Here is a 27933-nt window from a genome sequence, read left to right on the forward strand (position 1 = left end):
CGTCCGATCTCCATGCAGTCGAAGCTCAAATTGACGCCTGTACGAGAAAAAACTATGTGGAGGCGAAAGTTGCTTGTGCGTGCTTGCACGTACGTGCTTGTAAAGCTGGCAGTTGAGTGTGTAACCGCCTTAGTCCTTAACCCAGTATTCCGGCAAGCAGATCGCGTGATCATCTCTCCGCAGCGGCAAACAGCGTATGCTGTTGCGATAGCCGCGCGCGCTGTCACCTCGCCGCCGCCGGTGACGTAGCCAGGTGTAACAGAGCTGCCAACCTGCAAGCGATCGCAGCGCAGCGGCCTGGATTTCCTTCGCCGTTAGTTGCGTTACTATTGACCTAAAACGCAGTGGAGGTGAGATTCTGTATCAAAGCAGCGCGGGTTAGATTACTGCCGTTCGCTTGAGCATTGCCGGGTCCGTAAGGAAAGGTGCGAATTCGTTCGTGAGATCATCTACGGAAGGTACGCGGATACAATCAGCCGTGCCTCGGCGACAGTTTCATAATAGCGGACCGCGTGTGCGGTGATTAAGAACGGCGTCTGCGCGCCTTGTTGTCGGGGAGGGGGCGACGCCTGAAGGAAAACGTGTAGTGCGGGCGGCGCGCGGCAGTCGACCCTCGGCCATGGACGCGAAGAGAGCCGTGCTGCTGCCGCTTCACGCCGTGGCGGTGGCGCACTTCGTGGTCGCCATCCACGGCGGTCTCACCGTCCAGTTCCCCCGCGGGGACGGCTCGCCCGGCGCAGAACTCCTCTGGAGACTGGGGCAGTCGAAGTACCTCACCTTCTGGAACCTGGTACGGCACACACCTTTACGCTACGTTATTTTCATTCAGTGCAGTTTTATACTTATGCAGCGGGATTGTGCAATAAGGTTTGCCGGAGACAAAGACGATCGTATTGGAGTTTTGAGTTCAGTTCCCGTGCTTACAGAAAAATGAATTGAGGATGAGTCAGCCTTTCTGCAAGTACAAAAATTATCGCCAAAACATGTCACCACAGTTGTGGCATCTTCAGTGGCGCTTTTATTATTTTCCTGAAATACATACATACAGCTTCTTTTAGGTGGTGGAATATGATACATCAGATTTTGTCTTTTCTTTTACGTTGTGTGCGTCCTGTGAGTGCCAGCCGAAATCAACAACAGGTCTAAATGAGTACACCACGTCATCAGCTGACATGAATGATGTTAGAAAACCGCCTGCATTGGATTTATTGTTTATTATTCGTTCTTGAAAATGTATGCTCCCGTAAAATTCGTGGCAATGCCCGTTTTTGGCCTTAGCATAGCAGTATTTTGCTAATCCTTGGCTGTGACAAGTTTTTTAGCGATCAAACGAGTTTTTTTGTAGTTGAAATTAGTAGTTCGATGTAACTTCCTACCTTCAGCGTTCTACTGTAACATCACATTTCAAAAGCTTCGATTCTCTTGTTAGAAGTGTTTGTCATCGACGTTCGCTTCCGTAGAAAATTGTTTCTTTAAAGAAATTTCCGCCATTTGGCTTAATTGTACATTTTGTCATGATATCGGCTTGTAGCCGTTCTCTACTGCATGTTGAGATGTTGAATCATGTCTGACCTGTCTGTGACATGTCATCGTCGAAAAAACATATTTTTGGGCGTATAGATCAGTTGTATTACAGGATACGAGCACTTAAGGAAGATACATTATATGGATGCATAATGAGAAACCCTTAACATACAGTATGGCATATTAAAAGGCTAATAGATTCCTGTGACCTGCATTTGTCGCTGACTGCAGGTCACAATAATGTATTAACTGTTAAATGCACCAAACTGTACGTTAATGGCTATTCATTGTGCACAATGTCAGCCATATTATGTATCTTCGACACATACTCTATCCTATAATACGACAAATGGTCTACAAGACCAGAAATGTTTTTTCGACAATGACATGTCAAAAATGGTTCAAATGGTTCAAAGCACTATGGGACTTAACATCTGAGGTCATCAGTCCCCTAGACTTAGAACTACTTAAACCCAACTAACCTAAGGACATCACACACACCCATGCCCGAGGCAGGATTCGAACCTGCGACCGTAGCAACAGCGCGGTTCCAGACTGAAGCGCCTAGAACCGCTCGGTCACAGCGGCCGGCGATGACATGTCACAGACACATCAGACATATTTTAACATCTCAACATGCATTAGGCAATGGCTACAAAGCCGAAATCATGATTGCATAAAAAGAAATGAGTGAATAATTAAAGTCAAACGGCGGAAATATATTCCAAGAAACCTATTTGGCTGTAGTCCCGCGCGAAGGAAAGAGCATTTCCGAACAAAAGTACACTCCACAGATGTACTGGAAAACGACTAACACCGAAAATTATTTCGAACTGGCTACACACCCAACATTACCTGGGTATTTATTTTGCCAATTTTATATTAAAAACTAATACCCAAAATGAACTGTTTCTTGTGTAATATTGAAAAAATCGTTTCTAAGTATGCGTAAAACCTTCAGCCTATGAAACAGTCGTACAAAGAGATGGCCGCTGTGGCCAAGCCGTTGTAGACGCTTCAGTCCGGAACCGTGCTGCTGCTACGGTCGCAGGTTCGAATCCTGCCTCGGGCGCGGATTGTGATGTCCTGAGGTTAGTTAGGTTTAAGTAGTTCTAAGTCTAGGGGACTGATTACCTCAGATGTTTAGTCCCATAGTGCTTAGAGCCATTTGAATCGTACAAAGAAATACGTATACTGTACAAACACAACTACAGCATCCCGGTCAATTTCTGTGCGCTGGGAGCGGCTGCTTCGCGTGTCTACAGCGCTGTTTTGTAAACGTCTCAACGGCAACGCCTCTTCGAAACTCTGTAGACGGCTATTGTTTCCCGCTACAGCCGTTCACGCTTAGCAGTTCCAAGCTGTCAGAAGTGCTGCCAGGTGTCAGAGATTTCCTTAAGCTGAATCAATTGTAGGAGTGTCTCGCTACTAAAGAATAAATGCATTAAAATTTCATGCATGATGCGGCATTTTTTTCGTATCTCAGTGTTTAACGTCATATCTCCTGAACTATTTCTGCTGCCATGATATAATGTAGGAGCATTTTGCGACATACGTGAATTCCGCCTGCGAAATTTATTGCGAACAGTTAGTAGCATAGAAGTAATAAATTAAAATGTTATGCACGATGTGGCAGTTTTGCACGCGTGTCATTATCACGTCATGGTAGTGGTTCTTACCCCGAAATCTATGGCTGCCTGACAGTAGGGGATGTGTGTACAAAGGTTGATTGAAGTCGGTCCAGTAGTGTAGGACATGTGGATGCATATACGAGGGGCGTTTGAAACGTCCATGCGAAAATAAAAACTACTTACGTGTTTCGGGTAAACCTTTTTTTTATTTTTTCGACATAGTCTCCTTTTAGACTTCTACACGCTGTTCTAATTTGTTGATATCTTCCGAATAACAGGAATTGTCCAAGTGTGTAAAATACCTATTAGTTGCTGCAGTCACGTCCTCGTTTGAATAAAATCTTTGTCCCGCCAGCCATTTCTTCAAATTGGGGAACAAATAGTAATCCGACGGAACCAAGTCTGGAGGTTCAAATGGCTCTGAGCACTATGGGACTTAACGTCTAAGGTCATCAGTCCCCTAGAACTTAGAACTACTTAACCTAACTAACCTAAAGACATCACACACATCCATGCCCGAGGCAGGATTCGAACCTGCGACCGTAGCGGTCGCGCGGTTCCAGACTGTAGCGCCTTTAACCGCTTGGCCACCCCGGCCGGCCAAGTCTGGAGAACAGGGGGGATGTGAAACGAGTTGGAATCCTATTTCCATTAATTTTGCCACCACAACTGCTGAGGTGTGTGCTGGTGCATTGTCGTGATGGAAAAGGATTTTTTTGCGGTCCAATCGCCGGCGTTTTTCTTGAAGCTCGGTTTTCAAACGGTCCAATAACGATGAATAATATGCACTTGTAATAGTTTTACCCTTTTCCAGATAATCGATGAGGATTATCCCTTGCGAATCCCAAAAGACATTAGCCATAACCTTTTCGGATGAAGGACTGGTCTTCGCCTTTTTTGGTCCAGATTCTCCCTTGGTAACCCATTGTTTAGATTGTTGTTCGGCCTCTGGAATGTATCCATGTTTCATCTACAGTGACGAAACGACGCTTAAAGTCCTGCGGATTCTTCCTGAACAGCTGTAAACCATCCTTGCCACACTTCACACGATTCCGTTCTCGGTCAAGCGTGAGCAATGGCGGAACCCATCTTGCGGATAGCTTTCTCATGTCCAAATGTTTATGCAAAAAATTATGTACTCGTTTATTCGAGACGCCCACAGCACTATCAGTCTCAAGCACCTTAACGTCTTTGTCATCCATCACCATATTATGGATTTTATCAATGATTTCTGGAGTCGTAACCTCCACAGGGCGTCCAGAACGTTTAGCATCACTTGTGCCCATATGGCCACTCCGAAAATTTTGAAACCATTTATAAACTGTTCTAATCGAAGGTGCAGAGTCACCGTAATGTTTATCAAGTTTCTCTTTAGTCTCCTGAGGCGTTTTGCCTTTCATAAAGTAATGTTTAGTCACCACACGAAATTTTTCTTCGTCCATTTTTTGACAATCACTCGACTTCCTTGATTCACACGAATGCAAAACACAAAGAAATAGACGAATATGGCTGAAACTTGGTGTGCGTTCTTTCCGAAGATGCTACTAACTAAGCAGTTAGATGGAACGTCTGCAAATACCTGCATAAGTTTTAACTTAACGTCGTTTGAAAAGGAGAGTAGAGTGGCTTCACTCATTTTCTGTAAAGACCTGTGTTGTTCTCCAGACTTCATGCTTCAGAGAGACAGACATAAAACTCAAGACATATTATCGATAACTGAGCTTCAACAACTACAGGCAACTGGACAGGTACGTCAAGAAATTTCAACAAATAACGTGAAGAACATATCGATGGATTACTATTTTACTTCAGCTGGGTCCATAAACTAGTAGGTTTCTAAAATTTAAATGTATAACGGATTATGCAGGGGAAAAGGTTTTAATAAACCACGGTGAGAGAGAAGGGTGTACTTTATTGCGTACTCTTTCTAATATTTATATAGACAACGCCCTCCGAAAATGGAAAGAAGAAAGCGCCAGAAGGGATCCATATAAACAAGAACAAATATAGTAATACACTATTACATGCTGATGTCATTGTACAAATGGCAAATTGTGAAGACAACTACAAAAAACAAAATTGTTTTATCTATGAACGCCACATACATGGACAAGGCCATGTGCACAAGGTGTTTCTTGGCTGTAAATGTTTTATTTCTGACAAATCTTTGTATAATGTGCCACATTTTTATCCACTATTATGACAACTTGACATGAGGTTCCAAGTCACAATGAACATATTTTGTAACAATTTTTGAAGATCAGAAGATGATAGGAAAGCCTGTCAAAAATGGTTGTCTAAAATAAAAAGAATCAATGCTATCTTCGCTGCAGAATGTTCGAGAGAAATACAATGCCTGTAGGGCCACTGCCCTGTTTACTTGAAGTGGGTAGCCACACAAGATTCTTGTCGATCTCCTCCAGTGTGTGTATTTGAGCGAAGGTAAAAACAACCAGTCATATGAAATTTTGTTCTTGAAACACGTGGCTGTGGAGTTCGAAGCCGTAGCACCATTGTTCAGACATTGTCAGTCACTGACAAAGACACATTAGGCAACAAAGGTGGAAAAGCGCCATTCTGTAATTTCGTCTGTTTTCGAAAGTTGTGAACTATCACTGGTCCCTTAGTAAGGTTGATAAGGAAGACTTGTTCCAGTGTCGCTTACAGCGGAGACGCGTGCTCAATCTTTGACAGATAAGAAGGCTGCCCCGAGGCCAGGGTTAAAACGAGCCCGCGTTGATTGCTTTGGGTGGGTATAGTCCAGACACGACCTCGAGCGACGCTCTCGTTAACAGGAGCTGCTCACAAGAAACTGGTTTCCTAACAGACGGACGCCTGTTAACTCGCTTCTATAAGCAGCGGAGATATCTGCACCGTCGCGCGCCTTCTCCACCTCCACCTCCCCTCCCCCCTCCCACCCCCCTCCAATTCGTCATAGCCGTTTATCACCACACTCATTAAGGGTAGGGTAGAGGAGGAGGGGGGGGAGGGGGAGGGAAGAAGTAGGTTAGGAAAAGCAAGATAAAATTTAATGACCTGTCGTTGACGGATGAAGCTTGTAATTTTCTTCTGGTTAGTGTTTAACGTTCAAATGGCTCTGAGCACTATGGGACGTAACTACTGTGGTCATCAGTCCCCTAGAACTTAGAACTACTTAAACCTAACTAACCTAAAGACATCACACACATCCATGCCCGAGGCAGGATTCGAACCCGCGACCGTAGCAGTCGCCCGGTTCCGGACTGCGCGCCTAGAACCGCTAGACCACCGTGGCCGGCAGTGTTTAACGTCCCGTCGACAACGAGGTCATTAGAGACGGAGCGCAAGCTCGGGTTAGGGAAGGATTGGGAAGGAAATCGGCCGTGCCCTTTCGAAGGAACCATCCCGGCATTTGTCTGAAGTGATTCAGGGAAATCATGGAAAACCTAAATCAGGATGGCCGGAGACGGGATTGAACCGTCGTCCTCCCGAATGTAATTTTCTTCTTCACTTCATTGTTTAGACAATACGCCTGTTCTGACTCCACATTTTTAGGCCTGTCTTTTTTCATTTTCTAACATCTCTTTTTCCTCAGCGTTTGCATTTGTTTACAATGACGAGAATACTGTCGTCTTCCATATGTTGAAGATGGTGCCTCAGTTTCTTCCTGTATTCTTTTACTTTGTCGTTTAAGTGAAATTTTTCTAACTCTTCTCGTATGTTCTCATTTCTTATATGATCTCTCCACGAAAAGCTTTTGACAGATTTTTCACAACATTTAAAGCCAGATATACACACCCTTTGTTTTGCAAACTTTCCTCATCTTGTTCAGTAAAGATTTATTTGTAGTTCCAGGTAACTGCTGAAATTTCATTTTATTCTGTACATCATCGTTATTTAAGTTATCACTCTCCAACTATCTAAAACTGGAGGCTTATTCCAGAGCCTTGTCTTAAATGACAATCCATACTGACACAACTTTAGTTTTAATGGACATTTTCATATTCTAGCATTGTCTTCTTAGTTCGTATAATCTGTACATGGAAGCTCGTAAATCTGCGTCCTTATCCTGTATAAGGACTTCATCAACTGCACGTAGCGTAACGTACCACGTAGTACTTTCTTTCATTTGCTTAACAGATTCTCAATATATGACAGTCGGTGATAAGCTACATACTTGCCTGACACCTTGATTTATTATTGACCCTTCCGTTCTTGAGCCGCCTAAGTTCAACATTATTTTTGGAACTTTCATGAAAGTTTGTTTGTATCAGATATATTGGATACCCGGTTTCTTCCATTACTGACAATAGTCGTTTTAATGATCGAGGGAAAAGCTTTCTCGTAGTCAGTAACGGCAGCATATGTTTCTCGACTGACTTCCCATCGTTGTTCTAGAATTCTTTTAATGCTCAAAATGTTATCGTTCGGAGAGCGTCTCTTCTTAAATTCACTTAGCGCTTCTCCCAGGAATACATGTGCTATTGCTCTCAAGCGATTATTTAATGTTTTGAGTAAGTTTTACAAAGTGCATTTAAAAGGCTTATACATTTGTAATAGTCGCTTGCTCTTCTTAGCCCCCCCCCCCATTTTTTTGAGATAATTACCTCCGCGGTCTTCCAGTTAACAGAAACTTCATTAATACGCCAGCATTCATTGAATAAATGTTAAAGCCTTATCTCCCTCACACTGTGTCTATCCATACTTAATGAGTTAGATATTTATTTCATCTGGGCCGCACTATTTAAAAATTTTTAGACATTTTAGTACGAGTTGGAGCTCGTCTGTTATTGACTCGTCTTATCGTATCGGTGAGGCACGTATTCCCTCTTTGCTGCAGCAGTTGCACTATATGTAATTTTTATAATCTATTATCCGTTGTTCTTTATTAATTACATCAATTGTAGCTTTGTCTCTTTCCAACTGATTAAACTTTTTCAACATTTCATGGGTGAAATTCTGCCCTCCACGTATACTTCCATGTATATGTTTCATGTTTGTAATAAATTTATCGTAAGAATCTTGGAATGATTTTATTACTTGTTTAGCATGGTTTCGCTTATTATCTACATACACTCCTGGAAATTGAAATAAGAACACCGTGAATTCATTGTCCCAGGAAGGGGAAACTTTATTGACACATTCCTGGGGTCAGATACATCACATGATCACACTGACAGAACCACAGGCACATAGACACAGGCAACAGAGCATGCACAATGACAGCACTAGTACAGTGTATATCCACCTTTCGCAGCATTGCAGACTGCTATTCTCCCATGGAGACGATCGTAGAGATGCTGGATGTAGTCCTGCGGAACGGCTTGCCATGCCATTTCCACCTGGCGCCTCAGTTGGACCAGCGTTCGTGCTGGACGTGCAGACCGCGTGAGACGACGCTTCATCCAGTCCCAAACATGCTCAATGGGGGACAGATCCGGAGATCTTGCTGGCCAGGGTAGGTGACGTACACCTTCTAGAGCACGTTGGGTGGCACGGGATACATGCGGACGTGCATTGTCCTGTTGGAACAGTAAGTTCCCTTGCCGGTCTAGGAATGGTAGAACGATGGGTTCGATGACGGTTTGGATGTACTGTGCACTATTCAGTGTCCCCTCGACGATCACCAGTGGTGTACGGCCAGTGTAGGAGATCGCTCCCCACACCATGATGCCGGGTGTTGGCCCTGTGTGCCTCGGTCGTATGCAGTCCTGATTGTGCCGCTCACCTGCACGGCGCCAAACACGCATACGACCATCATTGGCACCAAGGCAGAAGCGACTCTCATCGCTGAAGACGACACGTCTCCATTCGTCCCTCCATTCACGCCTGTCGCGACACCACTGGAGGCGGGCTGCACGATGTTGGGGCGTGAGCGGAAGACGGCCTAACGGTGTGCGGGACCGTAGCCCAGCTTCATGGAGACGGTTGCGAATGGTCCTCGCCGATACCCCAGGAGCAACAGTGTCCCGAATTTGCTGGGAAGTAGCGGTGCGGTCCCCTACGGCACTGCGTAGGATCCTACGGTCTTGGCGTGCATCCGTGCGTCGCTGCGGTCCGGTCCCAGGTCGACGGGCACGTGCACCTTCCGCCGACCACTGGCGACAACATCGATGTACTGTGGAGACCTCACGCCCCACGTGTTGAACAATTCGGCGGTACGTCCACCCGGCCTCCCGCATGCCCACTATACGCCCTCGCTCAAAGTCCGTCAACTGCACATACGGTTCACGTCCACGCTGTCGCGGCATGCTACCACTGTTAAAGACTGCGATGGAGCTCCGTATGCCACGGCAAACTGGCTGACACTGACGGCGGCGGTGCACAAATGCTGCGCAGCTAGCGCCATTCGACGGCCAACACCGCGGTTCCTGGTGTGTCCGCTGTGCCGTGCGTGTGATCATTGCTTGTACAGCCCTCTCGCAGTGTCCGGAGCAAGTATGGTGGGTCTGACACACCGGTGTCAATGTGTTCTTTTTTCCATTTCCAGGAGTGTATATACTCCGCTAGCCACCAAGCAGTTTGTGGCGGAGGGCACAATTCGCGCCGAAGTCATATTCCCCCCCCCCCCCCCCCCCCCACTCTGTTCCACTCGCGGATCGCACGAGAGAAAAACGACTGTCTGAACGCCTCCGTACAAGCTCTAATTTCCCTTATCTTTGAATGGTGATCGGTGCACGATTTGAAATTTGGTGGTAATAACACACGGCCGTTTCATGAGTGTACGCGACAGAAGTGCAGCCCTTCCGCAAATTTATGCAGATTTCAATGCTGGGCCATCAACAAGTGTCAGCGTGCGAACCACTCAACGAAACATTATCGATATGGGCTTTCGGAGCCGAAGGCCCACTCATGTACCCTTGACGACTGGACGACATAAAGCTTTACGCCTCACCTGGGCCCGTCAACACGGACATTGAACTGTTGATGACTGGAAACATATTGCCTAGTCGGACGAGTCTTCCAAATTGAATCGAGCGGATGGACATGTATGGGTATGGAGACGACCTCACGAATCGATGGACCCTGCACGTCAGCTGGAGAGTATGTAATGGCGTGCAGCATGTGTAGTTAGAGTGAAATAGGACCCCTGATACGTCTATATACGACTCTGACAGTGATACGTACGTAAGCATCTTGTCTAATCACTTGCATCCATTAACGTCCATTTTGCATTCCGCCGCACTTGGGCAATTCCAGCAGGACAGTGTGACACTCAACTCGTCCAGAATCGCTACAGAGGGGCCCCAAGAACACTCTTCTGATTTTAAACACTTCCGCTAGTCACCAAACTCCCCAGACATGAACTGTATTGAGCATATCTGGGATGCCTCACAGCGAGCTGTTCAGAAGAGATCTGCACCCCCTCGTACTCTTACGAATTTATGGGCAGCCCTGTAGGATTCATGATGTCAATTCCGTCCAGCTCTACTTCAGACATTATTCGAGTCCATGCCACGTCGTGTTGTGGCAGTTCTGCGTGCTCGGGGGAGCCCTACACGAAATAAGGCAGGTGTACCAGTTTCTGTGGCTCTTCAGTGTACATTCTTTATTAGTATGTTATGATCTTTTTGTAAAGCTATGAAAATGATGTCTTCCCCTAGCTGGTTTTTATCTAGTTGTTTCTTTTATAATAAATACATTACTTGCACAGGATTGACCTGAGACAAAGCCGCCCTGTTCTACTCCTATTAGTGTTTCATTCTCTAGACGTTGTTTTATAATTCGGACGCACAGCCTTCCCACTGATGCAATCTTATTTAGATTCGTTTCTTCTTTTTTTAAATAAAAACTTTGTATTCCTATGTGTAAGTTATAATTCATCTCATGTTTCCGCCTTCATTCTTGTAGGAGATATAGTCTTGTGAAACCGGATGAATCTTTATGAAGTACCTTATTTTGAGGGCCTACTTCGACTGTTCTGAGACTGCTGGACTGTGGTCAGCACCTGCTTCCTGGAATTGGCGCCACGAAGCTTTTCCTGTCTGGCCCAAAATACCCCGGCGTGGCGGTAATATCGAACCAGCCGCCCCCACTGGGGGTCCACGCCCACCTCAGGCACGCGACGGCAGAAGCAGACCAGCTGTCCGAGGAGCTGGCCGCACGCCACGGGCGCTCCGCTTCCAGGCAGATTGCTCCACCGTGGTCTCATTCTGCTTTCTCACACACAGATTTTACAGGTGGTACCGAATACGAGATACTTGTTATACGTAATCTGGCTCGTGTATGTCGAAAGATCGAAAGGATTGTTGGTAGTAGTCTTTGGGATTGTTACCGTGTAAAGAAGATAGTGGCTTTGTAACTGACTGTCCTATCCCTCTGCGCGCTGCCTTGCCATTGCTCTGACGGTCTGTCATGGGCCTTAGGGGGGAAGAGTGGCTGGGCGTGAAGGGAAATAAGGTGCAATCAATAAAAGCGACTGTGAGGCCATGGCGCACCTCCTTCCGGCCAGTTACAGCCCCCTGTCCCCCGTCTTCCTTATCAGAAATGAAGAACCGCCTGTTTGTGGTGCATGTGGTGTGCTGGTTACGGTTCACCACATTTTAACACTGTATTTTATATAATGACGAGAGGGTTCAAGCTGGTTTACCGACAGACCTGCCCTCAATTTGGGTGGCTCTGAGCACTATGGGACTTAAAATCTGTAGTCATCAGTCCCCTAGAACTCAGAACTACTTAAACATAACTAACCTAAGGACATCACACACATCCATGCCCGAGGCTGTATTCCAACCTGCGACCGTAGCGGTCACGCGGTTCCAGACTGAAGCCCCTAGAACCGCACGGCCACACCGGCCGGCCAATTTGGGTGATAATGAGCTGAATTTGGCACGTGTTTCACGATTTTGTGTTTCATCTTCGCTTCTACTTAAGCTCTTAGGTCGCGCCACTTTTAGTACGTTAAGACTACGACAGGCTCATCCCTTTGCTATTTTTATGACCCACCGATCTTCTTTTCTGGACTTGCCTCTTAGTAGCTGTCCAGATCAGATGTCATTGTAATGGTGTACCTTGACTCGCTTCCTCCATTGTACCGTTCATAGGAGTCGAGTGTGTTCATCCAAAAAAGAGTACAACGGAGCGTTTGTGGTCTTAAGCTGTATTTTAGGCTATTCTCATTTTGTGTTCTATAGCCCCATTCGCCTCACACAGTCAGCTGACGGGCGCTGATGACCGCCATGTTGAGCGCCCTCCAGATGTAGCCCCCCCCCTCCTCTCCCCCACCACACCCATCACGCAGGTACACTCGAATGTGTCACCCGCAGTAGGATGACAGCTCGTCTGGCTTTAGCAAGCAAGAGAGCTGGAAAAATCGGGCATCAGTCTTGAAACTAGAAGCGATCAGATGAATGAAGGGATCTCTTAGATCTGCAAGAGTTATTTCCAGGGAAAAAGGATCGAATAACTGTATACTCACACCCTACACCTGATTGCTGCGCATACGGGTGAAACTGAACATGGTACTGAAAGCAAAAGAAATTCAACTACTACTTTCTAATACCGAGCGGTCATAATTAACTTTCCCTTATTTAACAGGTTATAACACGGAAACTAACAACCGTACGAGGACCAAACTTGGTAGCACTAATGTCAAGGACAGGGGGAAGAGAAATAATGCAGAGTTAGTTCGATTGAAACGCTTTTAATGTGCCGCTACGGTACATCATACCATTGTATACCGATAACAGTACTGCTACAAATGGGGATCAATATGGCGTCCATCAGTGTCCAGAAGAGCCTGAAAGCGCAGGATTGTTTTCTGCACAGCAGAACGAAGCATATCCGCTTCAGATCAGCACATGTGTGAATGTTCCCCTGGTAAACCTTGTCCTTCAGGTAGTCCCACGACCAGAAATCACAGGGAGTGAGTTCAGATGATCTTGCAAGCCAAACATTTGGAAACGATCGGATGATAATTCGAAAGTTTCCAAATGTGTTTCGGAGAAGCAGAAGAAATTCACGAGCGATGTGTGGTGGGCCCCCATCTTGTATAAAACAGTTGAGTTCAGTGCGTCTGTCTTCTGTAGGGCGGGTACGACTTGCTGGAGAAGCTGGCCAGTCACACTGCACGCCTTTGGTCCTTGAGCGCCAACCTACTAAAAAAGAATGGGCCAATGATGAACGCAGCCGTGAAGCCACACCACACGGTGACACGTTCACTGTACAGAAGAACTTCATTCACAGTGACTGGGGGTGAAGATCCCAACATTCGGCAATTCTGTGTGTTTTCCTCACCCGTAAGAGAAAAATGAGCTTCGTCTACCCATAGGATGGTCCAGGGTCAGCTCTTGTCAACATCTGTCCTTGCGAGAAAGTGGAGAGCGAAGTCAACATGTCGTTGTGCGTGCTGTGGTGCAAGCTGCTGTACGATATGGATCTCGTACGGATACCATGTGAGAACGGTCCGAAGCACCTTCCGTACAGTGGACCACGGGATGTTCAACTGTCGTGACACAGCACACGCACTGCCTGATGATCGGGAATTGCACGCAGCGTTGTCTGCCACAGCAACAGCGATTTCGTCAACCACTTGTGGTGCAACCGGTCGTCGGCCTCTTCCCGGAGCGACGCCTATAGGACGATTAGAACTTCATCATGCTCTGCACAGCAGGTGGAGAAAGGGGACCCTTCCATAATCCTTTCAGCTGGCGATATTCTCGAAGTGCACCTGCAGCATTACTGTTGCTTTGACAACATAACTGCACCAACAATGCCCTGCTTCTCTTGTCCAAGCTCGTGTTGACACGTCAACAAGTGCACTGCGACCAGTCAGGTGTGTGAGGCTATGAATCACGATGACTGATCACGGCACCTGGTGCCCGTAGTTGGAACTGGACGGTAGCGCCGTGACGCATGGAGCATTAATGCTATCAAGTTTCGCACTCGGAAGGTGATTAGTTACCGTGTTATAACGTGTTAAACAGAGAAAGTTTAATTATAACCGCCCGGTATTTTACGAGTTGATTGCTGTGTAGTCTGGTCGAGCCCCTAAAGCCGTCCGTTGTGGCCGAGTGGTTCTAGGCGCTTCAGTCTGGAACCGCGCGACCGCTACGGTCGCAGGTTCGAATCCTGCCTCGGGCATGGATGTGTGTGATGTCCTTAGGTTAGTTAGGTTTAAGTAGTTCTAAGTTCTAAGGGAGTGATGACCTCAGATGTTAAGTTCCATAGTGCTCAAAACCATTTGAACCATTTTTTGAGTCCCTAAAAATTTCCCTAGCCGTTTGCAACATGATGCTGTCGTAATAAGCAGTATAAACAAGAGGACTTATCGATGATATTACAACGCCTCGAATATTTCTGCCTTCCTATTAACGCAGGTCTTGAAAATTCCGTATCTTCTGAAATTAAAATAGAGGATGGAACTCAAAATAGTCCTGAGCACTACTACACTTTTAGATTCTTGATCCAAACCAGTCCTACATTTACCACTTAATATCCGACTTTATCACCCGAACAAACTGCTTTAATCCGGCTACAACCGATCGCTGAAGAACACCATACACGAGGACCAGAAAATATCTTGAAAAAATTCACATTTAGTTTTTTTTAGTTCATGTCAATCAGCAGCTATGTTGGTTCCGACGTTGTGTGCTCAGAACGTTCCAATTCGCGAATTCATTCACAACTACATGGAGACGGGTTACACATATCTCACAAATTGTTCAAATCTGTTTTACTCTCGCCTCTGGCAATAACTATTTTCAGAATACGTTTACGTGAAGGATTTCACTCTCGCCTGCTACTAACACTTAGTTATTTTCTAATGACAGAAAATTAATTATCCAACCACTGGTGATGAAAATGTCTTGTCACAAAGCTTCGGGACCGATGACCACACAGTTTGGTCCCTTCAAAAATAAAACCAATCAACGAAGCAACCTACAAAGCTTCGCCCATTTGACCGCCGTCACACCAATGCGCGTTAGTGATCCTTGGCTAATGCAAGTGTTGTTGCTGCTGCGGTGTCAAATCAAAAGACTGTTTTGATGCAACTCTCCACTCTACTCTCTCTTGTCCAAGTCTTTTCGACTTCACACAACTACTACAGCCTACATCCATTTTAACTTGGTCTCCCACTACACTTTTGCTCTCGACACCACTCCATTATCAAGTTGCCGATTTCTTGAGGCTGCGGGATGCGTCCCTTGAACCGAACCCTTCTAGTAGTCGTGTCATAAATTTTTCTCCTCAGTTCGATTCAGTGCCTCCTCAGTATTTATCCGATCTATCCCTCTAATCCTCGGCACGCTTCTTCAGTACCACATTTCAAAACCTTCTGTACTCTTCTGGTGTGACTTGTTTATCCCCCACCTTCGACTACGTACAATTCCATACTCCATATAAATCCCCTCAGGAAACACCGTAACCCGTAAGTGTACACTAAATTGTGACCACCAACCTGATAAACGATACGTACACATTAGGCAAGGATAACAGCAGCGACGGGGTCGTGACATGGAGGCAGTGTAGCCTTGGTGGGTCACTGGAGGGAGATGGAACGACCTGAGCACACCGAATTTGTTGCGAAGTCCATCTGTTCGAAGCATCTTTCGGTCGGCAGATAGAATTCTTTCCGTTTCGTTAGAGGACGTAACCCATGGCCTCAGAATGGGTCGGACAAATACTTTGTATGTAAGAAGGGGAACTGGTTGTTCAACTTCACGTATTCGGTACTTCATGAGACGTACTAAGTCAGAGTTTAGCATGTTTAATCTGTTCACGTGTGTTTTCCTGATAATTTAAGAGTTCAGCTAGACAGATTCCGAGATATTTAACGTTTGGTGCTGCAGGAGGAACCCCAGTTTTAGTTATGACGTTTCCGTGATTTCTAATGACTGCTGGAAAGAGCGTAAGGCCTGGCACCCAGAAACATCGATCGCCGTCTACACTTTTTGGATCGGTGCCAAAAGCCCGGGCGTGCACCTGCATCCCCGGGACTGTATTCCACACGCTACTGCATCGCCATTCAGAGAATTGCACATCTTTCGCAAACAGCAAAATACTGGCACCTCGATTCTGGCAGATGCACACTAGCTTATACGGAATTTAAAATGAAAGTTATTGTCGTCCACAAGGGATTAATCGTAGGCATGCAAAGATGAAATATTCTACTTCCACGTGTTTATATCATATATCCAGCCTGCTGCGTTAAGGAAATAGTCACCTGGCTATACTTTATGACGGCAGCATTTGTGACGTTTCTTTCTCAAGAGTCGGCCGTTGTGGCCGAGCGGTTCTAGACGCTTCAGTCTGGGACCACTCTGCTGCTACGGTTTCAGGTTCGAATCCTGCTTCGGGCATGGATGTGTGTAATGTCCTTAGGTTAGTTAGGTTTAAGTAGTTCTAAGTTCTAGAGGACTGATGACCACAGCAGTTAAGTCCCATAGTGTTTAAAGCCATTTGAAACTTTTGAACTTTCTCACGAAGCTTTAGTCAATTGGACATCGCAAGATTGCTGTAGCTCGCAAGGTGAATTTTCTCTTCATAGGCGTTGGTATAAATTAGTTCCTCGCATTTCAAATGGTTCAAATGGCTCAGAGCACTATGGGACTTAACTTCTGAGGTCATCAGTCCCCTAGAACTTAGAACTACTTAAACCTAACTAACCTAAGGACATCACACACATCCATGTCAGAGGCAGGATTCGAACCTGCGACCGTAGCGGTCGCGCGGTTCCATACTGTAGCGCCTAGAACCGCTCGGCCACCCCGGCCGACTCCTCGCCGTGTTTTTCTATCTGTATGTGCAGGCTAATCTCAGGAATATTCGTAGGTTTTTCCTCGTAGTCAGACTGATTCACGAGGAAGGTCTGTGTGTATAAATATTTTGTGCAAATTGGATGAACGATGATGATGATGATGATGATGGTCGATTAAGTCGTGCCTCCTGAGAACTTTTCTGGCGTGCTCTGTTTAAATCGTTTACGTTATTCTATACGGTCCAGTCACATTAATGTGACCACCTGTTAAAAACCTTTTGCAGTGCGGACGTGCAGGAGGAAAGTCAATGAGGTACCAGCAGGGATGTAGAGCCATGCTGACTCCAGTGTCATGTACACCTGCACTAGGTTTCTCCGTTTAGGTTCTACGGCTCGTATAGCTCGATCGTTGTGGTCCCACAGATTCTCGATTGGATTTAGATCCGGGAGTTTGGTAGCCAGGGGAGTACGGTAAATTCATCCTGGTGCCATTCCCACAACGCACGTTCACTGCGAGCTGTGTGGCATGTTGCATTGTCCTGCAGGTAGATGCCATAGAGCTAAGGAAAAACAAACTAGATGTAGTGGTGGACATGATCTCGAAGGATAAATGCATAGCTGTGTTGATCCATCGTACCTCCCAGAATGACGAGATCACCAATGGAATGTCACGAAAATATCCCTCAGACCAACCGCATTGCTGCAAGGTTTTTGCCTTCAGATGTTTCTCGTCCGATGGTTCATAAAATGTGATTCATCTGAAATGCCACATGTCGCCACTCAGTGGACAGTGGACGTCCAGTTACGGTACTCCCGTGCAAATTTCAGCTGTTATAGCCGCTGAACAGCAGTCAGCACGGATACATGAAACAGGCGCATGCTTGCTGATGCCCAAAAGCAGCAACGTTCGCTGAAGGTCGTTGAGGAGCCACTGGTAGTAGCCCGTTGGTTCAATTGGGCGGTCAGTTACTCAACAGGTGTTCGGCTATTTGCCAGGCCATATCGCCGCAGCCGTCATTATCTCCTGTCATTTATGACCCTTGGTGCACCACAGTTGCCTCAAATGGTTCAAATGGCTCTGAGCACTATGGGACTTAACATCTGGGGTCATCAGTCCCCTACAACTTAGAACTACTTAAACCTAACTAACCTAAGGACTTCACACATTTCCATGCCCGAGGCAGGATTAGAACCTGCGACCGTAGCTATCGCGCCGTTCCAGACTGAAGCGCCTAGAACGGCTCGGCCACACCGGCCAGCACAGTTGCCTCAGTGCCGGTTTTGAATAGCGCCATTTTGCCATGAATGTTTTACTTTAATCACAGTGGCACGCAAACGGTTTACAAACTTAACCGTTTCGGAAATGCTTCCACTCTCCGTCCGAAAACCAATGATCATAGCCATTTGGACGTCAATAGAAATCGCTCAGTTTCCGCTTTCAGATAAAGACTGCACAGTTCCCCGCATCCAGACACCCCCCCGCGATACGCTTTATATACCATCCACTGTTAGTGCTGCCCCTGCCGCCTGTAAACGGCTATTGCGCGTTGACGTCGAAAATTAGAGGCGGTGGTCACATTAATGTGACTGGATCGTGTAACTGTACTTAGTTAATATACAGTTACGTAACGTTGTTCTCTGACTTTAATAACTCTACGCAACGACCCGTCAAAAAACTATCGCTGCGCAGACAAGTAGATACGAAGTGCAAGCCGTGCGAAGCCGGGTTTTATTTATATATATAACGTATATTTCGCACATAATAAATGCGAGTTAATTTCGTGTTATTAAATGTTACCTTTCGGACTCAGTTCCTTTTCCCTCTAAAATGTGTAACAGTATTTAAAAGTTGCCATATTGGTGGTTTAGTAAAGTAACAAGGAATCAGTATTTATGTAACTCATTTAGAGTAGTATGGCGATATTTGGAACTAAATTTCAAAGACGTTAACGGGAGTTTGAAAGTAAAAAGAGTTTTTTTTACATTTTTCGGATTTTTATCTCATTATAAAATTTACGATTTTCTACACAAAAAGACGCGTAGTTATATACAAAATCAGTTATGAACTCGCACTGGAAGTATTGTTTTTTAAATATCGTCTACACTGGTTGAAAATGTTAAGATTTTTACATGCATTGCTTCAAGATATAATAAAGTCGGTAGCCATTTGTACAGACTTCGAGGTCTGTACTTTTATAAAGATGAAATTACGTTGTTTGTATTGGAAACACCTGTAGAAAACAGCATAGTATCGCTTCGTAGCATAAACACGCGTTTTACGGCTCTAATCACTATGAGACTTAACATCTGAGGTCATCAGTCCCCTAGACTTAGAACTACTTAAATCTAACCTAAGGACATCACATCCATACACGCCCGAGGCAGGATTCGAACCTCCGACCGTAGCAGCAGCGCGGTTCCCCGTTTTATGTGTAATGGACAAAGTGACGAATAAACAGGTACGTCTCTCAAAAAGTAAAATATGACACCAAAATGAAGTGTGTTTAAGAAACATTGGTTTCATGGTAATAGATTTTCGAAGAAAGAGAAACATTGTGTTCAACATACGGCGTGTGAAGTTAGACGACAACACACAGCCCAACTCGTCAGAATCTAGAGAAACACCCATTAGTGTTTCGAAGACTAAAACAAAATGTTGTGAAACATAATTTTCTGAAACGTAAAGTGGTTTAAAATTTAGGTTAGGTTATATTCTGATATATTTAAACACCCTAATAAAGGTGTTAGGTGAGTGTGTGTTGTAAAGTATGTGGAGGGCCAGTTAGCTAACATGTAAACAGTGAGGTTTCAATTGCATTAGCCACGAAACTTGTCATCGATTGTTCTAGCTGTAAATATACTCATTTCTTTTGGAGTTCTCATAAGTGTAAAAGAATTTTATCGACTGAGAGCTAGTTGCAAAGGACACGATGTGTGCTGTGTGCTGTAAAGACCATGTCACGCCGAGCTTGTAGAAATAGTAAGTATACAGGATGTACTGGAGTTGCTGTGGAATTTGCTGCATGTGAGTCAATTAAACTGCTAAATAAATGACAGTTGAGTAACATACCAGCAGCTATTGATGGCACTTGGCAGAAGTTCGGCTGCAGTTATAAGAATTCTGTTGCTACAGTGACCAGTGTGGATACTGGAAAGGTAATAGACTTCCAGAATGCGACAAAACATTTAAAAAAATGTAAATCAGGGAGTGAAGAACAACATATCTGTGATAGAAATTAATGAAGGAACAGGTGGTGGTATGGTGGCCTCTGCAGCTATTGAAATTTTTAGTCGATCTATGAATGAATGGAGTTGTCTGTTACACAAAGTTCTTACGTGACGGGGACTCAAAAGCATACAACAGCGTAGTAGTCGAGAAGTCTTGTGATGCTAAGACTATCACAAAACTGGAATGTCTTCATGTCCAGAAGAGGATGGCAACAAGTTGAAGAAGTTGAAACAAAATTTGAGAGACAAGAAAGTTTCCAATGGTAAAACCATAAGAGGCAGGCTGACAGACAAAGTTATTGATGAACTACAGCAATATTATGGGATGGCTATTAGAAATAGTACTGGTGATTTGTTGAAATTGGATCAGGCAATATGAACTATCTCCTTCCACGGACTGTCAACAGATGAAAAACTAATACACCAACTTTGTCCTCCTAGACAAGATTAATAGTGCAATTACAGCAATGCCCAGTACTCACATAATCCGTACAGTTACAAACATTCCACGTCAGCAGCAATCATGGATGTCATTAAATCTATTTACAGAGACCTGGCATATCCTGAACTATTGAAGAAGTGTGCATGGTCATACTTAAAATTAAAATGAATCTTTCAATAATCTCATATGGATTCGATTATAAAATTTTGGTTGTTGGAATGAAGATACAAGGGCAGTGATGCTGTTATTGCTTTTAATGATAACAACGTTGGTAGGGTGGAAGTGTAACAGCATATGGAAATGCAGTGCAATTGGCCACTAAGGATTAACGCAGAGAAGAGAAGAACAAGAACCTTTAAAAAAAGATAAAGATTATGGTTCACAGTATTGTGCAGGGTGCTCCTGAGTGGCCAAAACTAAAGCATATATAAAGTTAGTTTGTCTTTTGAAACTCTATAAACCGTATCTGAAAATTTACATTTTCTGTTGCATATTTCCCTGAATCTCAGAGCAGAGTATTCAAATTTTCAGGGAGTATGTACTGTGCACTTCTTACTATATGTATATGTAGAGTGGCGTGGCGAAACGTTACGCTAAGCTGGCCAAAATGACACAGACTTGCCTTTACGATTAGCCATACCTCGTCCCCAGTACTGATAGAACGTTAAATTTTAATCCAGGATTGTTAATTACTTCTTCATTCTAGTGGCGGCGCGCAAATAAAGCATTCAGAACAACGCAGGCATATGCCACTAGTACGTGCATATGTCAACTGCTCTAAATCAAATTTACTGTGCCCATCAATAATATTGAAACACGTAGGAAGTGGTGAAAATCCATTACTCGTCACCGCTTGTGTTATTTCTGATAGCAAATGTAAACTGACTAATCTTTGTTTCCATGGCACTTTAAAATGACATCCAAACACGATCTCTAATTCTGTCGTACAGTACTTTACTAAAGAAATCAATAATCCAGTAACTGTTATAGGAATTATACAAGGTGGTCCACTGACAGTGACTGGGCCAAATATCTCACGAAATTAGCATCAAACGAAAAAATAAGAACAACAAATCTGTTCGAGCGTGACGGGGCAAAACAGACGGCGCTATGGATGGGCTGTAGATGGCGCTGCCATGGGTCAAATTGATAGAAACAGCATTGGTAACCACTTTTTTTATTACATATTCGTATAGTGCGTGAATAAATAGGTATGTTTGATTTGGAACATTTGCTTCGCTTTGTAATGGATGGCGATGTAATGTAGGAACGCACCCGATAGCATTGTGCGCAATTCATTACTTAAACTAGGCCTAATAACGCACTTTTCCAGTCACAATAATTACGCGGAAGACATAATCTTGTTGAAATGAAACGTTTAACAGTCTCAGAAGAAGTAGACATGGTGTTTATTTATGGCTATTGTGATCAAAATGCCCAACAAGCTTGTACTATGTATGTTGATCGTTATCCTGACAGACAGCATTCAAGTGTCCGGACCTTTCGTCGGATAGTTAATGTATTTAAAGAAACGGGAAGCGTTCAGCCAAAGAAGACGACGCAACCAAGAACTGCAACAAATGAAGATGCCCAAATAAGTGTCTGAGGCTAATCCGCACATTAATATCAGACAAACTGAGCGGGAATTGGGAATTTCAAAAACGTCGGTTTTGAGAATTCTACATCAATTTCACCCTTGCCATATTTCTATGCACCAGAAATTGCATGGCGATGATTTTGAACGTCTTGTAAATTTTTGCCTCTGGGCACAAAATAAATTACGAGACGATAACAGTTTTTTTTCAAGAGTCCTATCTAGTGACGAGGCGTCATTCACAAATAGATGTAACGTAAACCGGCATAATATCCACTACTGGGCAGCGGAAAATCCACGGTGGCTGCGACAAGTGGAACACCAGCGACCTTGGCGGGTTAATGTATGGTGTGGAATTATGGGAGGACATCTAATTGGCCCTTATTTTATCGACGGCAATCTAAATGGTGCAATGTATGCCGATTTCTTAATTAATGTTTTACCGATTCTACTAAAAGATTTTTCACTTCATGACAGAACGGCGTTGTACTTTCAACATGACGGTTGTCCGGCACATAGCACGTGTGCAGTTGAAGCGGTAGTCAATGGAATATTTCATGACAGGTAGCTTGGTCGTAGAAGCATGGCCTGCACGTTCACAGGACCTTTCATCTCCGGACTTCTTTCTTTGGGAAAAATTGAAAAATATTTGTTATTGTGATCCACCGACAACGCCTGAAAACATGCTTCAGCGCATTGTCAATGCATGTGCGACAATTGCTAAAGGCAATCTACTAGCTCTTGAGAGGAATTTCATAATGCGTATTGTCAAATGCATTAAAGCTGGACATCATTTTGAGCATTTATTACATTAATGAGATTATTACGGCTGCTCACGCAGTAACAGCATTCGATCCCATAATTTATGATAAGGTCACAAAAGTAAACGTATCACATCGTAACAATAGCAATAAACTACTATTTGTTTTTTAATGTAAAAAACCAAATTGTTACCAACTGTTCAACCAGATGGGTGAGGCGTATTATAAGTCTTGGAACATTACAGTGCCATTCATCACAAAGCGAAACAAAGGTTCCAAATCAAACATTCGTATTTATTTACGTACTATACGAATATGTAATAAAAACGGGGATACTTATTTTAAATAATGCTGTTTCTATCGATTTGACCTATGGCAGCGTCATCTGTTTTCCCCTGTCACGTTTGATGCTAACTTCGTGAAATGTTTGGCCCAGTCACTATCAATGGACCACCCTGTATACTCGTAATATCACGCCTACTGTGATGCTATCAGTTAAAATACTTACGTTTCAATCTCTTCAAGGCAGTTAATAGCTTCATGATGCGAGATAACTACAGATAAAGGTCGTTATTTATCTCAAAACAAAGCTATCGGTCGGTAACATGCTCTACAGCGGAGCGGGTCACGTTACTACGAAAAATGCAATGTACATCAACACACACATTGAATATTTACCGTAGCTACTACTAATCTTGCTTCCGGTAAGTACTGATTTAATAAAATGTCTCCAATGTTAAAATCAAAGCTATAATTTTACTATAAACCAGTGATATAGCGATAGGTAGCTCTGCGATAATATTAACTTCGATGATAACTGATCTCTCTGGTATTATCCCTTTTATTATCTTTACTTCCTTAAAACCTTGAAATAAGCTTTTAATTAGGAACGTTATTATTTTCTTTTATATAACTCAAATGAAATTCTGATTCAAACCTTTTCTAATATTTACTGAACTGTCTTAATCGTAATTGAGTTAAAAGTTCGACGAACTTCTTTGTTTTTTATCTTTGCCATTACTGAAATTTACTAATCTAGGCGTAGTCGCTTTTGAAAGCTTTGAAACTCAAAATAATCTTTCCCTTGCTTACGTTACTTGTGTAAATCTACTTCAGTGGGCATTCTATCCTTTCCACTAAATTGAAACACGTAACGAAGATTTCAGTCTGACTCTTCCTTCATTTAATTCAATTAATTAATTTCAATACAACTTTTTAACTTTAGTCTGAACGAGTGACATCAAATCTAAACTCCACACAAATCGGAAATGAAGAAAGACAAAAAGATTAAAACAAAAAGTCTACGTGGCACAAACATTTTTGTACTAAATTTAAAATTATAAGCAAAGCTCAGGCTCTTGAGGTGCTGACTTTCGTGTTCCCACCAACAGTCCGTAATTTGTCACTCGCCACCCTGTCAAGCAACGGAATATCGTAGTGTTACGTCAGTCGGTTCCGCTAGGGCACAAACTTATTCTCACTGTTAAAGCTACTAATTTACGGGCAACAATAGCTCTGTTCTCTCAATGTAAACCGTGCAGAGTCTGGTTCTCGGCTCTTATTAAACACCGATTGAGACTTTAACTCAACGGTACCCAAATCACTTATGATGTTCCACTATACCAGCAGTGCGTACTAAAACCGCAACAAACACAACCGCTGAACACTCAGTTACCTTAGAGTGCGTGTCTTATAACAACCACAAAATTATCGCAAACGCTTAATCATCTTAGAGCGTGCGTTCCTCTAAACAACACAAAATGCAACCGCAACGACTTTTAAAGACTTGCGCACATCAGGAAAATCACTAATAGCACTAATATTCCAATTCTGTGACTATGACTTATGAACACAAAGCTTCTCCAAATAAGGAACACAGCTTCCTCAAATCGAGTGTAAGTTTCCTCAGCAAGTTAGCTCGTCACTTTTGACCTCTGTGACCACGAATAAACTATATCTACGTCCTACCAGCGACAACTAACAAGTACGATGTCGTAGCTAAACCAACCAGGGCTTACGACCAGAAGAATCTCAAATTAATTGACCTCAGTGTACTCTAAATTTCTCTTACGGAACAGCATAAACTCAAAGCAGACAACTGCTGAACTCGTCTACGAAGACCGATCACACTAACTTATTGATCCAAAATCTGAACAAAGTCTATAGCTCCATTCAAATTTATGGACCATATTCGCGGTCTCGACTAGATCCACGATCAATTGCCTTTCCCTGGGTGACCGTTACACGCGATGTATAACTAGAGCTTTCACAGAGCAGCCATCGCATAGGACTGAACTTTTTAACACCCAATAACCATAGGGGAACTTCGACAATCATGTCACGATTCCATTGCTTTTAACAATTAACTATTCATTCATCTGCAGCCTTCGCTGCGACGAATAGTGGCCAGCTAGATCGGATGGTATCTCTGGCACGGACAATTGTTGGCTTCTGCTGGCGCCGCATGGAGACTCTTTGCCGCTACTTGCTCGACTGTCAAGCGTGAACGTTTGCTCGCTTTTCTACAACAGTTTGTCACACAAATACTTTAATTACAGAACATTATTGCATATTACATATTAACAACTTTCGAGCCTCTAAATTACTACGTTGAAGCGACGAAGAATCCGTGATGGCACTGGAAAACTTTGGCCCCGTGACAGGTAGCAACATACATATCGCGAGTCTACTGAAGTAAAAGAAAAATGTAATTAAAACTATTTGAGAGAAAGGACAAAAATTACATAATTCTCAAAAAAATGTGTGTGAAATCTTATGGGACTTAACTGCTAAGGTCATCAGTCCAAAAGCTTACACACTACTTAACCTAAATTATCCTAAGGACAAACACACACACACACACACACACACACACACACACACACACACACACACACATGCCCGAGGGAGGACTCGAACCTCCGCCGGGACCAGCCGCACAGTCCATGACTGCAGCGCCCCAGACCGCTCGGCTAATCCCGCGCGACACATAATTCTAAATGGGTAATTAAAGAAATTGTATTTCCGAACGCAGTGGCTGAAATGCAATGGTTGTAGTTCAGTATGCTCGGAACATACCACGTCCTGTAAGTTTTATGTTAGTTGCTTCAGTGGTTTCTGAAACATAGGGAAGCCAAACGACAAAGTTCGGCGTTGCTGAGATAGGGCGTCCCAATTCCCCTTAAATGACAGAGGGATTTGAAGAGCGACACCAATTAAAGAGGCGTAGTTCGAAACAGGGAAGATGCTGAGATAACTTAACATGTTCTAAGCTTCATAGACTTTTAAACTCCATTGTTATCTATGACAACAGAGGCCAGGCATCAGCTGAGTCGGGAGGGATGGTCGAGGTGTTCAATTTAAGGCAGTACCCTATGCGCCTGCTGAAGTGGTTTAATGAAAACAACGGCAAACTTAAATGTTACCTTGTAGGAGTTGTTGTTTTTGGTCATCAGTCTACTGACTGGTTTGATGCGGCCCGCCACGAATTCCTTTCCTGTGCTAACCTCTTCATCTCAGAGTAGCACTTGCAACCTACGTCCTCAATTATTTGCTTGAAGTATTCCAATCTCTGTCTTCCTCTACAGTTTTTGCCCTCTACAGCTCCCTCTAGTACCATAGAAGTCATTCCCTCATGTCTTAGCAGATGTCCTATCATCCTGTCCCTTCTCCTTATCAGTGTTTTCCACATATTCCTTTCCTCTCCGATTCTGCGCAGAACCTCCTCATTCCTTACCTTATCAGTCCTCCTAATTTTCAACATTCGTCTATAGCACCACATCTCAAATGCTTCGATTCTCTTCTGTTCCGGTTTTCCCACAGTCCATGTTTCACTACCATACAATGCTGTACTCCAGACGTACATCCTCAGAAATTTCTTCCTCAAATTAAGGCCGGTATTTGATATTAGTAGACTTCTCTTGGCCAGAAATGCCTATTTGCCATAGCGAGTCTGCTTTTGACGTCCTCCTTGCTCCGTCCGTCATTGGTTATTTTACTGCCTAGGTAGCAGAATTCCTGAACTTCATTGACTTCGTGACCATCAATCCTGATGTTAAGTTTCTCGCTGTTCTCATTTCTACTACTTCTCATTACCTTCGTCTTTCTCCGATTTACTCTCAAACCATACTGTGTACTCATTAGACTGTTCATTCCATTCAGCAGATCATTTAATTCTTCTTGACTTTCACTCAGGATAGCAATGTCATCAGCGAATCGTATCATTGATATCCTTTCACCTTGTATTTTAATTCCACTCCTGAACCTTTCTTTTGTTTCCATCATTGCTTCCTCGATGTACAGATTGAAGAGTAGGGGCGAAAGGCTACAGCCTTGTCTTACACCCTTCTTAATACGAGCACTTCGTTCTTGATCGTCCACTCTTATTATTCCCTCTTGGTTGTTGTACATATTGTATATGACCCGTCGCTCCCTATAGCTTACCCCTACTTTTTCCAGAATCTCGAACAGCTTGCACCATTTTATATTGTCGAACGCTTTTTCCAGGTCGACAAATCCTATGAAAGTGTCTTGACTTTTCTTTAGCCCTGCTTCCATTATTAGCCGTAACGTCAGAATTGCCTCTCTCGTCCCTTTACTTTTCCTAAAGCCAAACTGATCGTCACCTAACACATTCTACCCCTCCAAAACAGGAGAATTAACATCCTCAATTACCATCTGTGCTTTCGTGAAATAGCGCTAGCGACGGTTTTTCGCACGGTGGTCCCAGCTTCGATTACCAATGGTGAAGTCAGACCCCTCTGTGATGGATATGAAACAAGGGCTTTTCAAATGCGCGACGTCGGGGAGAGTGCTTGAATTAATGATCGTCGTCAAGCTAAAGTACTCTCCAGTCTGGGAGCCACAACACCTTATTAGCGCTGCGCTAGTCGGGCCACTCGCTCCAATAGCTGCTCCGCTTGTGTTGTTCGAAGCGGTCGCGCACTATCGTCCATAAAAAAATGAAACTAAAAAGTCAGGGTCTAAGGCACACATGAAATGGAAATTTGTGGTAAGGACTATGGGACCAAACTGCTGAGGTCATCGGTCTCTAAGCTTACACACTACTTAATCTA

General features: G+C 43.9%; 1 protein-coding gene across 2 annotated transcripts in view; it reads left to right on the top strand.

Annotated features, from left to right (window-relative positions):
- Nucleotides 1-27933, top strand: part of LOC126456838 (androgen-induced gene 1 protein-like) — a 212364-nt gene that overhangs the window by 18334 nt on the left and 166097 nt on the right. Inside the window, exon 1 of one of the 2 annotated variants that reach the window (XM_050092647.1) lies at nucleotides 591-790. The exons of the other annotated variant lie outside the window; for it this stretch is intronic. Within the exon in view, the coding sequence (XP_049948604.1) occupies nucleotides 620-790 (171 nt within the window). The 5' untranslated portion in view covers nucleotides 591-619. Of the gene's footprint in view, nucleotides 1-590; nucleotides 791-27933 lie in introns of those variants that run through there. 2 annotated transcript variants of the gene reach the window in all.

Source organism: Schistocerca serialis, chromosome 2 (assembly GCF_023864345.2).
Source record: "Schistocerca serialis cubense isolate TAMUIC-IGC-003099 chromosome 2, iqSchSeri2.2, whole genome shotgun sequence".
In the NCBI taxonomy this organism is placed as follows: domain Eukaryota; kingdom Metazoa; phylum Arthropoda; class Insecta; order Orthoptera; family Acrididae; genus Schistocerca; species Schistocerca serialis.